Source organism: Protopterus annectens, chromosome 7.part0 (assembly GCF_019279795.1).
Source record: "Protopterus annectens isolate FY-2018-M chromosome 7.part0, PAN1.0, whole genome shotgun sequence".
Taxonomy (NCBI): domain Eukaryota; kingdom Metazoa; phylum Chordata; order Ceratodontiformes; family Protopteridae; genus Protopterus; species Protopterus annectens.
The window spans coordinates 346,891,100-346,904,762 of record NC_056739.1 but is presented as its reverse complement, the minus strand read 5'-3'; the positions used below and the strand labels follow the sequence as shown (position 1 = coordinate 346,904,762).

At 40.0% G+C, this 13,663-nt stretch overlaps 1 protein-coding gene across 1 annotated transcript in view; it reads right to left on the bottom strand.

Moving 5' to 3' along the window:
- R3HCC1L (R3H domain and coiled-coil containing 1 like) overlaps window positions 1-13,663 on the bottom strand; it is a 438,719-nt gene that overhangs the window by 143,095 nt on the left and 281,961 nt on the right. Inside the window, exon 5 of the mRNA XM_044076916.1 lies at window positions 8,833-8,973. Coding sequence (XP_043932851.1) covers window positions 8,833-8,973 — 141 coding nt within the window. The remainder of the gene's footprint in view (window positions 1-8,832; window positions 8,974-13,663) is intronic.

Sequence of the window (13,663 nt, the reverse complement as noted above, 5' to 3'; positions counted from 1 at the left end):
CTTCCTGCATCTATCCATCGTTCAGGATTCCTTATTAGGTGGATGGATAGAAGAAGAAGTCTCTGCTAGCTCTTTCTTAGTGGCCTCCACCACCACCATGGCATCAACAGGTAAACCCTTAGATAAAAACTCTTTGCCCTTAGGGGCGGACAGAAATTTATTCGGCCTCCTGGGGACCGGTTCCACAGCATCGGGAGTCTGCCATGCCTTCTGACTCACGAGATCTAGCAATTCATCAAATGGAGGAGACACCCATGAAGTTGAGAGTTGAGACCCAAAAGCCTTCAGGTACACTGACTCCTCATTGGAAGGGGTAACGGTGGGCCAGCCGCCTCTCTGCCTGAGGATCTCCAAAATGTCTGCAAATGAGACATCTTCAGAGGACGACTTAGGGGACCCTCAGACTTGGTCAGTGTCAGACATGACAGACTTATCAGGGGAGTCTACATGCTTCCTCTTACATGATCTGTTCTGAGGGGGCTCCTCAGTGCGGTCTTCTGGGGAGGTCTCAGAAGATCGGGGACCACCCAAACGGGGGTCCTGAGGCTGTGAGTCTCTACCATCCCGGGGGAGAGAGGATGCTGAGACCGTAGTCGGTACTTGAGGGAGTGACACTTTGGATGGCACTGACAGTGTCGGAGCGGAGCTCAGCTCCGAGAAAACCACCCGGGCTGCTGGAGCCAAGGACACCACTATAGTCGGTACCGACAGCATTGGCTCCAAAGGCCCAATCTGGGTTGGAGGAGGAAAATAACTACACACCCATGCCTACAGCATCAAACAACTCTGCTCCTCTTACCTTCTTACCTATCCCAACCTCTACAATAAAGAAACATCTCTTAAAACTTAAACCCACTACCCTCGCAGCAGATGGGCTACCAGCACATTTCCTAAAAATGGCAGCCAACTCCATAGCCTACCCAGTCTCAATCCTTATCAACCGCTCTATACAGGAGTCATATATCCCTCATCTGTGGAAAGTCTCCTATATCATTCCCCTTCATAAGGGAGGCACCTCCTATGATTTCTCAAATTATAGACCCATTGCTATTCTGTCACCTTTATCAAAGATACTAGAAAAATGCATACACTCACAAGTCATGCACTTCCTAAACATAAACAATCGCCTCTCTCCCACACAACATGGCTTTCGACCTCACCATAGTACAACCACTGCCCTCCTCTCCTTCACAGACCTAGTTAACCAACACAGGAATAACAACAGATTCAGATCAGCCATATTCCTTGACCTTTCCAAAGCATTTGATATGGTCTCTCACTCCATACTAATAGATACCCTCACCTCCCTAGCCTTCACCCCAAACACTATTGCTTGGTTTAAAAGCTACCTATCAGAACGACAACAAGCTGTCCAGTGGCAAGGAGCTTTATCATCTCTGCTCCCAACCACCATTGGTGTACCCCAAGGCTCCATACTAGGACCTCTTCTCTTCTCAATATTTACCAATAACCTATACAAAAGTAGCCTGCATGTCTCACTAATCCAATATGCAGATGATTCCACCCTTATATGCTCAGCTCCATCCCTGACCTCCCTACAGGACCTCACCCAAGAGTCCTTCACCTCAACAGAAAGATGGATAACTAACATACAACTTATCCTAAATCCTAACAAAACCAAACTACTACTTTTTACCCCAAACAAATCAAAAACAACTCCAGTCTTCTTCTCCATCTCCTCCGCCAATGGTACTATCATCTCTCCCTCTCCTCACACCAAGCTCCTTGGCATCGAAATAGACAACAACCTCCACTTCAACATCCACATCTCTCAAACTATAAAAAAAGGTGCACAAAAAGATGGGTTCCTTATACAGGCAAAATAACTTTCTAACTAATCAAGCTAAAGTCACCCTAGCTCAAACCCATCTCCTATCTACACTACTATATGCAGCCCCAATTCTCACTCACATTAGGAAATCTGACCTAGACAAACTTGAGTCCTGTTATAACAGAATTGCCAAGTTTGCCAAAAACACCCCATTTATAACCCATCACTGCATACCTCTCAGACAACTTCAATGGCTCGAACTGCCACAGCTGCTACTATATCACCAACTTGTTCTATCATATAACATCCTAAAACAACCCGATAAAATTCCTGCATTAAGGCATCTACTGACCCGCCACACTCCAAATCGTCCACTCCGCTCAGCCAACAAGTCACTCCTCACTACTACCTCAGCAAATAATACAGCAGGAAAATCTCTCTTTTCACACACTATAGCCAAAACTTGGAATAATCTCCCCCCATCTGTGACTTCTGCAGCTAGCACCACTCTATTCAAAAACTCACTTAAGGCCCATCTTACAAGTTCTTGGCTCTGTCCATGTATCACATAGACCACAATCTGTTACCTTTACAATCAACTTCTATCTGTCTTTTCATGCCCCAATAAATATATTTCCTCAAAATATTTTACATGCAAAACATGTACCTAATAAAATCTGACTATGCTCTTTGCTGACTAAATGTATATATGTAAATTGCTTTTTTTACTGCAAATGTCTACTCTTTTGACTTCCATCTAGAAATTTCTTGTTCAATAGATACTATTGCCTACATATGGTATTATATATTTATTTACTGTAATATGTTATCCTAATTAAACTGGAGCTTTTCTCCCCGGGCCTCCGCTGTAAACGGACCTTGTCCAGTCGGACCATCCCGGTAAACAAAATTAAAATAAATAAATAAATAATAATAAAAAGAGCAAGGTCGGTAACAGGAGTCGGCTCCGAGACAGAACTGGTCAGAGCCGATAAAAATTTTGGCAAGGCCGACGACTTAAGGAGTCTGAGCACCACTCTCTCGATGTCTTATTCAGAAAAGCTCCTGGAGGACAGTGTTGGAGACCTCCCTCTCTGTAATATAGGTGATTTTAAAGTAGGGGAGATGTATAGCTCCTAAACAGTACACACAGACGCTGTGTCCATCGGTGATGGACATTTTTTGAGAGCATTTAGTACACTTTTTAAATCCTGACTGTTTATGCTCTTTAGACATAATGGCAGTCTCAATAGGCGATTGAAGAGAAAAAACAACGCACTCGCTCAACAAGAGAGGAACTAGATCCTCTAACTTAAACAGATCTAGCCCTACTTCTCACAAAAAACAACCAGGGAAGTTTTACTAGGTTCTCTAACTTAAACGAACCTAGTGTAAAGGAAAGGGAAACAGACTAATACCTCTAAATAAAACGGTTTAGTCAAATGCACACACTCACGGGAACACACACAAAAAAGGCCAACAGGTCCAAAATCTTATAGCAGAAAAGTCAAATCCAGAAAAAGTCAAGTCCGGTTAAACTGACACAATCGGTATCACAATAAGGCTATCAGCAATAAGAAAAGCACTTCACAAGAAGTTAAAAACTTATAACAAGCAGAATAATAAAGAACTAAATCACTTAGCCACGGCCAACCAAAAGAAGCTTCCGACTGAGGACATGGCAAACGAGATCTGGGGAATGTGCGCATGCATCATGGGATACCTATTAGCCACGAGCCAAATCAGAAGTTTTCAGGCTTTCTAAGCGGCCGAGTCGGAATTTGCTATACAAATCGGTTACCCTTCTCTGTTTGCTATACAATTCGGTTACTCTTCTCTGTTTGCTATAGAATATGTTACCCTTTTCTGTTTGCTATACAATTCGGTTACCCTTCTCTGTTTGCTATACAATTCGGTTACCCTTCTCTGTTTGCTATACAATTCGGTTACCCTTCTCTGTTTGCTATATAGTCTGTTACCCTTCTCAGTTTGTTATACAGTCTGTTACCCTTCTCTGTTTGCTATACAATTCAGTTACCCTTCTCTGTTTGCTATACAATTCAGTTACCTTTATCTGTTTGCTACACAATCTGTTACCCTTCTCTGTTTGCTATAGCATCTGTTACCTTTCTCCGTTTGCTATACAATCTGTTACCTTTCTCTGTTTGCTATACAATCTGTTACCCTTCTCTGTTTTATATAATCTTTTGAAGCTGTTCCAGATCACAATAAAATAATCCAACCAACACAAATATTGCAATAATCAAAGGTTGTACACACACCTAACCATATGACGGAACAACACTTTAAGGATGGGGTGCTAAATATTACATCTCTTGGGGCAGGATACTGCTAATCCAAGATCTCCAAGCATTTGGACAGCAAGTCTATCCACAGACAAATACCCCAAAGGGAACCAAATTAATAACTATTAACCAAAGTGCCTTACATTTCTTACTAACGGGCATCTTCCACCCATGGAATCACAGACCCCTTTCCCTACTCATTTCAGCCCACATATGCAAAAAACACATTTCTACAGAAGGAAGGGAATCAGTCCAATTGCCACCTTGCATGAAAATAAAAATAATGAAGGCAATTCACATGGATATAAATCGGCCATTACTGAGGGAAACTATCAAATAAATTGGCCATTACTGAGGGAAACTATCAAATAAATCGGCCATTACTGAGGGAAACTATCAAATAAATCGGCCATTACTGAGGGAAACTATCAAATAAATCGGCCATTACTGAGGGAAACTATCAAATAAATCGGCCATTACTGAGGGAAAACTATCAAATAAATCGGCCATTACTGAGGGGAAACTATCAAATAAATCGGCCATTACTGAGGGAAACTATCAAATAAATCGGCCATTACTGAGGGAAACTATCAAATAAATCGGCCATTACTGAGGGAAACTATCAAATAAATCGGCCATTACTGAGGGAAACTATCAAATAAATCGGCCATTACTGAGGGGAACTATCAAATAAATCGGCCATTACTGAGGGAAACTATCAAATAAATCGGCCATTACTGAGGGAAACTATCAAATACATTTAGAATGTTGACATATGTTGTTTCACAAAGACATTCTATAGTCCTGAAACACTCAGACAAATCTCCACACTTTTGTATATTACCAGCTGTGTGTGTGTGTGTGTGTGTGTGTGTGTGTGTGTATATATATATATATATATATATATATATATATATATATATATATATATGAGGTGTGTGTGCGGTACACACACACACACACACACACACACACACACACACACACACACACACACTACAGCTATAGTGTTGTACCACAGAATGGCTTTATAATGAATACAAAAAAGAGTGAAACTGCAAATGCTAAAAAAAAAAAAAACTCAAGAGTGTTACTTTTGGGAGGGGCAGACAGCCCTGTGAATTCTGTCAATCACATATGCAGGGAAAACTTCAGAAGCACCTGAAACCATAGTTGACCACAGAAAAATTGCCTGGACAACTGAATTAAGTTTCTCTTGTAAGATGTCCTCAGTAAGTCCTCTTATGGCTATACTGTCCCTTACAGATTGCTCCTCTATGACTGTTAACAGAACATTTACGGAAGGTGGCCATTTTCACCACTGCATCAATTTTCACTGTAAACGTAATCATTGCTCTCAAGGTTTGACCGTCTTTTTTTTTTTACAGTTCATCAAACAGGACTACAATGCTTTAAGTGAGCAGAAATCTAGTTGCATTTGATACACAGAGCAACAGAAGTTATAGTTTTTAATAAGGCTATAGCAATAATCTTCATTACACAGACTTGTCAAGACTGATTAATTTTAGCATCCTAGCATCAGAATAATCAGGTGAACTTCCCTCAATAGAGTTGCCACCCAACTCACTTTTTGATACACAGAGCAACAGAAGTTATAGTTTTTAATAAGGCTATAGCAATAATCTTCATTACACAGACTTGTCAAGACTGATTAATTTTAGCATCCTAGCATCAGAATAATCAGGTGAACTTCCCTCAATAGAGTTGCCACCCAACTCACTTTTTTCTTCAATCAACGTGCAATTCCCACTGACAATATTTGCAGGCAGAGTCTCTTTCAAGAAAATATGAAGATGAATGGGAATTCATACATATAATGTGTGTTCCTCATTACTATGGGTCTAGTGGACAAGTGGACAGAATTCTCCAAACAATGTAGAATCAAATGGGAAACAGCAGCAGTAAAAGTTATGAGCATCGTTATCCTGCAACTCCACAATACAGGAAAACTCCACTGCAGGAACTCAATGTCTCCAAGCTTAACTGTTGATGCATAGAAGGTTGATAAGCAGATAACCTAAATTAACAGTATAACTGACACAACAGAATTCAACACAAAGTGACAAAAATGCTGTACAGAACTCAGCAGAAACACAAATGCTGCTATGAAAGGAACTGAAGTAGACAAACAGACTTACAGAGTGGACATAATGTAACAATCTGAAAGCCACGGGAAAGACTGCAGTCTGATGCCCAAGCAGTTATAATATAACAATCTGAAAACCACGGGAAAGACTGCAGTCTGATGCCCAAGCAGTTATAATGTAACAATCTGAAAACCACGGGAAAGACTGCAGCCTGATGCCGAAGCAGTTGGGAAGCAAATGAAAAAACATCCTACATAGTTTGCAAAAAAGACGACAACCTGAAACTGGAGTTAAAATAAACTTTAATGCTTACCACTAAGCATGTACAACAAAAAAACTACAGTAAGATCATCTTAAGCAGCAATGAAGAGTAAAAAAAAAAAAAAAACACGAGTCAGCTTGTAAACTTAAAAAGTTGAAAAACTGATTGAACGAAACTGTCATACATTAAGAAACAGAAAATTGGTACTACTGTGGAACAATGGATTGCAAACAGGCTGAGGAGTCCAGTGTCAGTCCTCTGGGTTTTTCCACTAGGGACCCCTCCCCTCTTTTTTGGCATTTATTTCATTGACAAGAATCTCTGGCTGACTAAATAAGCTGGGTATTGTGTACCCTTCAAATGGAACTAACATGTTAACTTCTGATGCACCGAAAATGGGTTCAAAATAAATGCTAAGAATTGCAGTATCACCTCTTTCAGCAAATAACAAATTCCTACCACCTACAGTATCAACAACATACGGCTCTCCAGAGACCATGAATTTGGGTACCTGGGTCAATGGCTTCTTTTCTTTTTATACACAAAATAATTTTTTATTCTATATCATCTCACAATTAATCACAAAGGGCATCACATGTAAAACAAAGAAAGCTACTGGTTCTCTGTACTCTGCCCTTCTTGGACCCATTACCGAATATAATGCACCTTTGGCATGTATCTCGCTACACAAAAAAAAGAGTACATTACAGAGATTTCTAAGATAAAAGGAACTCGTTTTCAGATAACGTTGAAATCATTATCCCTGTTTTCCATGTTATATAGGCTGTTGAGGGATACCTATGCCTTCCTTGCCCTCAGGGACCCTATTATCTCTGACCTCTTGGGTCTCAAAAATATCAGATAGGGTTAGTCAACACTAGAACAACAGATCTCACTTCACATTAGGTTGTCGTTGTTTGTCTTTTTGTCTTTTCCTGGTTAGGGGGTTGCCACAGCAGAACTCCAGTCCGCTAATGATTGGCAGTAGATTTTTATGGTGCCGAGTTGAAAGCCCAACCTTCAGCAAAGGCACACCCATTCATGCATGTCTTTTGGAGGCCACTCAACCACGGGGAGGACATGCATACTCCACACAGAAGGCACTCCAGCCAAGAACTGAACAGGAGAACCTCTTGTTGTGAGGCAGCAATGCTACTGCTGTATCACCACGGCTTTCACTTCACTTAAACAGCCAAGTACAGTCGGTATATTTAATTAGCAGGGGGTGTGGGGGTGCAGGGCAGGGGGGCTTGTTCTTTTTTTTTTTTTATTTAAATTTCGAAGTTTCAAAAATAAATTTCCAGTATTCACAACCACATTTCCCCATTCCTTTGTTCATAGTTTAAGGTTAACTGGATGTTCCAGCAGAAATTTCATATTAAAATCTGTTTTAAAAATAAAATGTGGTTCGTTTCACAGAACTTCCAAAAGACCTTCTTTGCCTTTAAACACAACCCAATTTATTTTAACAGCTCCAATAGTGGAGTTAGGTAATACAGGATACACAACTTGTTTAAAACCAGGTACTTGCAACACCAGGGGAGTGATTTATTTAGCCTCGTGTCAGGTTTGTAAATTTTTCTATATAGGGAAGACAGAGAGGGTTTTCCGTAGACACATCTACGAACATTTGTATGCGATAAGAAAAGGGGATGACAATAAGGCCCTGAGTCGACACCTAAAAGCTAGTCACCATTGTTCTGCTTTCCTTTTTGAAATTTGTGAGATAGTAGATAAAGACCAGAGGGGGGGCAACTGGAAAAATAAACTAGAGATGAAGGAAATTACATGGCAAATTAGAACTACTGCCACAATGGGACCCGGGTTGAATGAAATGTTTAGTATTGTGTCGTTTGTAAAGAAATGAGCTGAAAATTATGAATTTTATAGTTAAAATGATTTTTTTAAGGTGTATTTATGTATTTGAATTCATGTACCCTTGTCACAATGTATTAATTACACTTAATTGATTGTAAATTGATTGGTGGGAGTGGGTATTTAAACAGGAATTCAGCATTTTAAACTGTTCTGAGGAAGTCTTGCTTGACATGATGAAAGCGCTTAACATTTTGTTGTGGTGAATACCGAATAAATCAGTGTTTTTATATATTCCTGGATTGTGGAATGTGTTACATTGCCCTAATTCGACAAGTGTCCTGGTTTTTATGAGTTGTATGCAAATGTTTTCAAATTAAACCTTTGCCCTGAGAAACAGGTAACTGTACATTTCTTATTTAGTACACAGTTGTCCTTATGTTATCTTCTGAATGTTGTTACTTCACAATACCACAGTGAAATATTTTACTTCTGCGGTATTATGCAGAACTGCTACCTGTATGGAAGTCTCAGAGATGTAAAACTTACCTCTAGCTTCTTGCAGCTTGCGTCTTTCTGCTTCTCTGTCTGCTTTTGTTTGAGTACTTTTTATTCCCAATGCTCCTGTCACTAGTCTTCTGGCCAGGGCTGCTGTAGTTGCTGGGCGTTCTCTTGCAGGTTGCAGAAACTCTAAGAACGAAAAGAAAAGAAAATGATACAGCACTGACCTTAAGGAAAGAAGTACAATTACCTGCTGTCTAAAAATGGCAGTGGTCCATTAAAATGATACAGCACTGACCTTAAGGAAATAAGTACAATTACCTGCTGTCTAAAAATGGCAGTGGTCCATTTCTCTTCAAAAGACAGATTCATCAGGTTAGCTCCCCCTCCACAAGCTGTGTGGCCCTAAAGTTAGTAAATTTAAGTAAGGGGATACATTAACAGGGACAAAACTCCTCCTTTTCAGAAAATAATTTAATTATATGACTTATGAAAAAAGGACCAAATCCCCAAATTTTCACAATGCAAATTCACAAAAAAGGCGCACCTATCTTGATACTTAAGCCAACTGTTTTGTAATTATCATTCCTATAAGTTCTGCAGGACAGGACATTTAGGAGTGGGGTACAACTCATTATTCCACAAGGGTTCTGTTACCAGTGAAATAATTCCGAGTGAACAAACCATTCGCCTTCAAGATACTTTCCCTTGAGTAAAAAGCACAAAATATTACTTGCCAGAGCTTAAAGAATATCTCAGATCTTGCCAATACATTCATTTCAGCTTACAGCTAAACTTTCACTAAAGCTTTCCAGCAACAGGAAAGATCAGTTTTGCTATAACATTAAAATTAATGTTAAAAATTTGGGGATGGTAGATACAAACAAATACGACTCCTCGGGTCACCAAGAAAGGGCTTTGAATTACTTTCTACATTTCATTATAAAACTGCATTACCTTCTGCATTATGCAGTAAAATTTTTCCAGGGAGGCTACTGGCATAGCTAAATTTTGAGTGACAGGCCAAAGGACATAAGCTTGGGAGCCATCTTCATGTTCAGTTAGAGCTTACTCATGTCTACCAAAAAAGTGTGCTGTTATTTATGCTCTGTCTGCAATTTTCCATCGAATCAGACAGTGCAGACAAAATCCATTAATTATTCTAGTTAGCAACAGCTAAAGAATAATTCTGTGGGGTAGATTGTTTTCTGTTCCTGTGTACAACTACATATCGCTCTGTATATTTAACTGTACTGTTCAACTTATTAAGTCAATTATTTCCTTACTTACCTTTATAAGCATGTGGCTGATTGACTTACTTATTTCATTAATGAATATAAGGATACCTGGTACAAACTGATTTAGCTCTAGCTGTTTGCAGTGCGAATGCTTGGCAAGAGGTAAAGATGTAGTGTTGAAGGGAATTAACTGCTATCCCCAAAAATTGTATGGGTGGGTGAGTGCAATAATTTATTTAAATCACAGTTACCAAAACTATGTTAGTAGCCCTGTAAAACAATGACTTTAGAAGTAAATGGGGAAAAGGGAAATGGGAAAGGGTCTAGGAAACCAGTATCTAAAACCCTGAACTGTGTTTGGTGCTGAGCCACTTTTGGGTAAGGATGGTAGACAGCAACAGGCTTAGGGCAGCAATACATATTTCCTGTTTGCTTGTAAGGCCAAACTTCCCTTATAAAGTAGTTTGTGGTGGTCTGCACCAGTGTGCATTTCATGTTTTCTTTGGAGACAGTAGTGTGATTCATGACACCATACTCCTAGTGGCCATCAGATTACTGGGGGCAGTAGAGTGCAGATCCTAGTACTGCAACCGACACTGAAATGTTGCTGCCAGTGGTGCAGCCTTAAAAACATGACCCTCTAGATCTTAATGATGACAACTCTTCTTCTACGAGATAATGTTCTTCTCAACAGTAGCCATGAAAGCTGGCACACACACCTACAAAACAAGGGATATGTTCTTATCATAACAGATCATCTGTTATGGGACCCCTCTTTAATGGATTTCACAACTGGGATCTCCCTCTTCACCAATCATGACTCTACATTTTTTTTTTAGACAATCCTGTGTTGAGGATGCTCCCTTGCTCTGTGCTGGCGTACAGTGTGACGTTATGTGCCAAATACACAAGCACATCAAGCAACTCGCCTCGTCAATCTGCTGCCAGCCACTGTTCAACCCATAGGCTGTAAATCAAAACATGACATTGAAAATATGTCATCCGTAATGATAATAAGTGATGTTCAAGTATGTGGAGCTTTTCTCTTTTCTGGATTTCTGTGGATATATATATATATATATATATATATATATATACACACACACACACACACACACACACACACATACACACACATACACACACATATATTACTTTAAAAACCGTTTGCATGAACTGAAGAACACCATTAATTCAAACTTAAAAACTTCAGAGGCATCTACTTCATAAGGAAAAAACACGCTGGAACTGATGAGTTTAACTTAGCGCTTTCAGTCAGAATTAAAAGATTACAGATGTTTTTCTCATTTACATATACATGGGGATTAGGTTTGAGATTTAAATAAAAACTGGGACGTCCATATACTTTCCAATTAACCTTCCCTGTGGAAACAATGGGCCAATGAATACTTTGTAATCATTAGAAACAAAACAACTTTCATCATGAAATGCATAAACATGTCTTAGAAACATCAATGTATGTTGAGATTACGTAGTTAATATCAAATAGGAAAACAGTAGCCCAAACGAAAATGCATAAATATAGGGCGACCCAAATGACCAATTATGATGGACATGACAATGCATACCAATAGTAATGTTAATAGAATTTTCATAAAGTATAGGCATTGGTTAAACTCTGTGGACCAGTGAAAAAGCTTTTAATAATGATTTTTAACCAGGTAAAGAGCATTGAACGAATATATATATGTAGATATATATATATATATATATATATATATAGATATATATATATAGATATATATATATGTTATAAATAATGTTTTCATATATAGTCACCCTGGATTTCCTACTTCAGAGACAATAACCACGAATATATCCCATGAAACATTACTGGTTAAAAATCATTATGCAAAGTACTTCATTAGCAGTCTTCAAGAAAAATCTTGATGAGTGGATGGGAAATAGGAAATACACCCTGGGGATCACTTCTATCTCTCTGCTGGACAGTGGCACAGGAAAATAACTTTTGTGGGTGGCGTAAGCTATGGTACCTTGCTGGCTAGGCTTACATAGGTCCTTGGGCCGATAACCTAGTACCTACCTATGAACCTATAAGGGCCAAAAGAACAGTCTTCCAAGAACAATGCTGCAAGGAAGCTGAAGCTGCAGGCTCAAAAGGAGCCAGAATCAATTTCTCAAGAACAATATTAAGGTCCCAGGAAGGAGAAATAGGCTTCCTGGGAGGCCTAATATGAAAGACGCATTAAATAAATTGTTTGACCTCAAATCTAGAAGCCAAAGAGGGAGTCAAAGACAGACAAGCATAAATAGCTGAAAGGTGAGCTTTAACTGAAGAATATGCCATCCCAGCATGAAGCAATTCACACAAATAAGACAGAACCAAAGGAAATTCCACAGAAAGTGAATCCTGGCTACAAGCAAGACACGAGACAGAAAATCTCTTCCATTTGGATAAATAAGATTTGATGGTAGTGGGTATCCTGGCCTCCTGCAGAAGTGAAGTCCTCAGAAAAAAGGTGCCTAAAAGGGATCAAAACCCTATCACCCACAGTGTCGGATGAAGAGTGGACAAGTGAGGATGGATGAGAGACTCTTGTCTTGTGTGAGTAGGTCCACCCTGTTGGGTAACTTATGGTGACTGCTCTTGGCTAGGTGCAGAAGAAGAGGGAACCAATGCTGTCTGGGCCAAAAGGGAGTCACCAACAAGATTTTGCGTGTGCCCTGTTCTATCTTGAACAGCACCCTTGGAATTATAGGAAGGGGAGGGGAAGGCACAGTGAAACAGCTCATTGCACCCACCTTCCACGCCAGAAGACTTGGGACTCTGAGGCAAGAGAGAGGAAGATGTCTGTCCAGAGGGGAAGTAAAAAGATCTACCTGAGAGGTAACCCACTGGTGGACAATGTCCAGAAACACATTTCTGTAAAACATCCACTTGTGAGTCTGTGTTACGGACCTGCTCAGAGAGTCTGCCAAAAGGTTCTGTTCTGAAGGAATACAAAGAGCCTGAAGGATCACCTGGTACTGGACAGTCAGATCCCAAACCTGAAGACAGTCTGCACAAGAAGTAATACCGTGTTCCCCTCCAGCCCTGCTTACTGATGTAGCACATCACTGTCGTATTGCCTGTAAACATTTTGTGGCCCCAGAAGAAACAGAGAATGGATGGCCTGCAGAGCAAGAAAGAGAGCTCTCATCTCCTTGATGCAAAAATGGTCCACCCTCTGACTAATGGACAAAAGGCCCTGAACCTTTTGAGGGCCAAAAGAAGCCTCCCGCCCAGTGTCTGAGGCATATGAAAAAAGTTCCTGAGAGGCAACTGGGGGCTTTGAAGGAAGCCTTGGGTTGAGAGATAGCTGATGACTCCACCACTGATGTTGTAGCTTGAGGCATGGAAGAGGAAGAACTAGAAAGTCCAAAGGATGAGGATGTTGAAGCCATACTGACTTTAGTAACCACTGTAGCTTTCTCATACAAAGTCTGGCAAGAAAAACATAGGAATGGTGGATGCCATGTAACCCAGAGCTCTTAGAAAGTCCCTGTCCATAAACACGACCTGAGAAAAAGGGATTGAAAAAAGGCAATAATTCAAAGCCTTGGGTGGCAGCAGGGATGCCAGCAAAGGAATGGTCTGGAGCCTGATACTGATAAGGAGT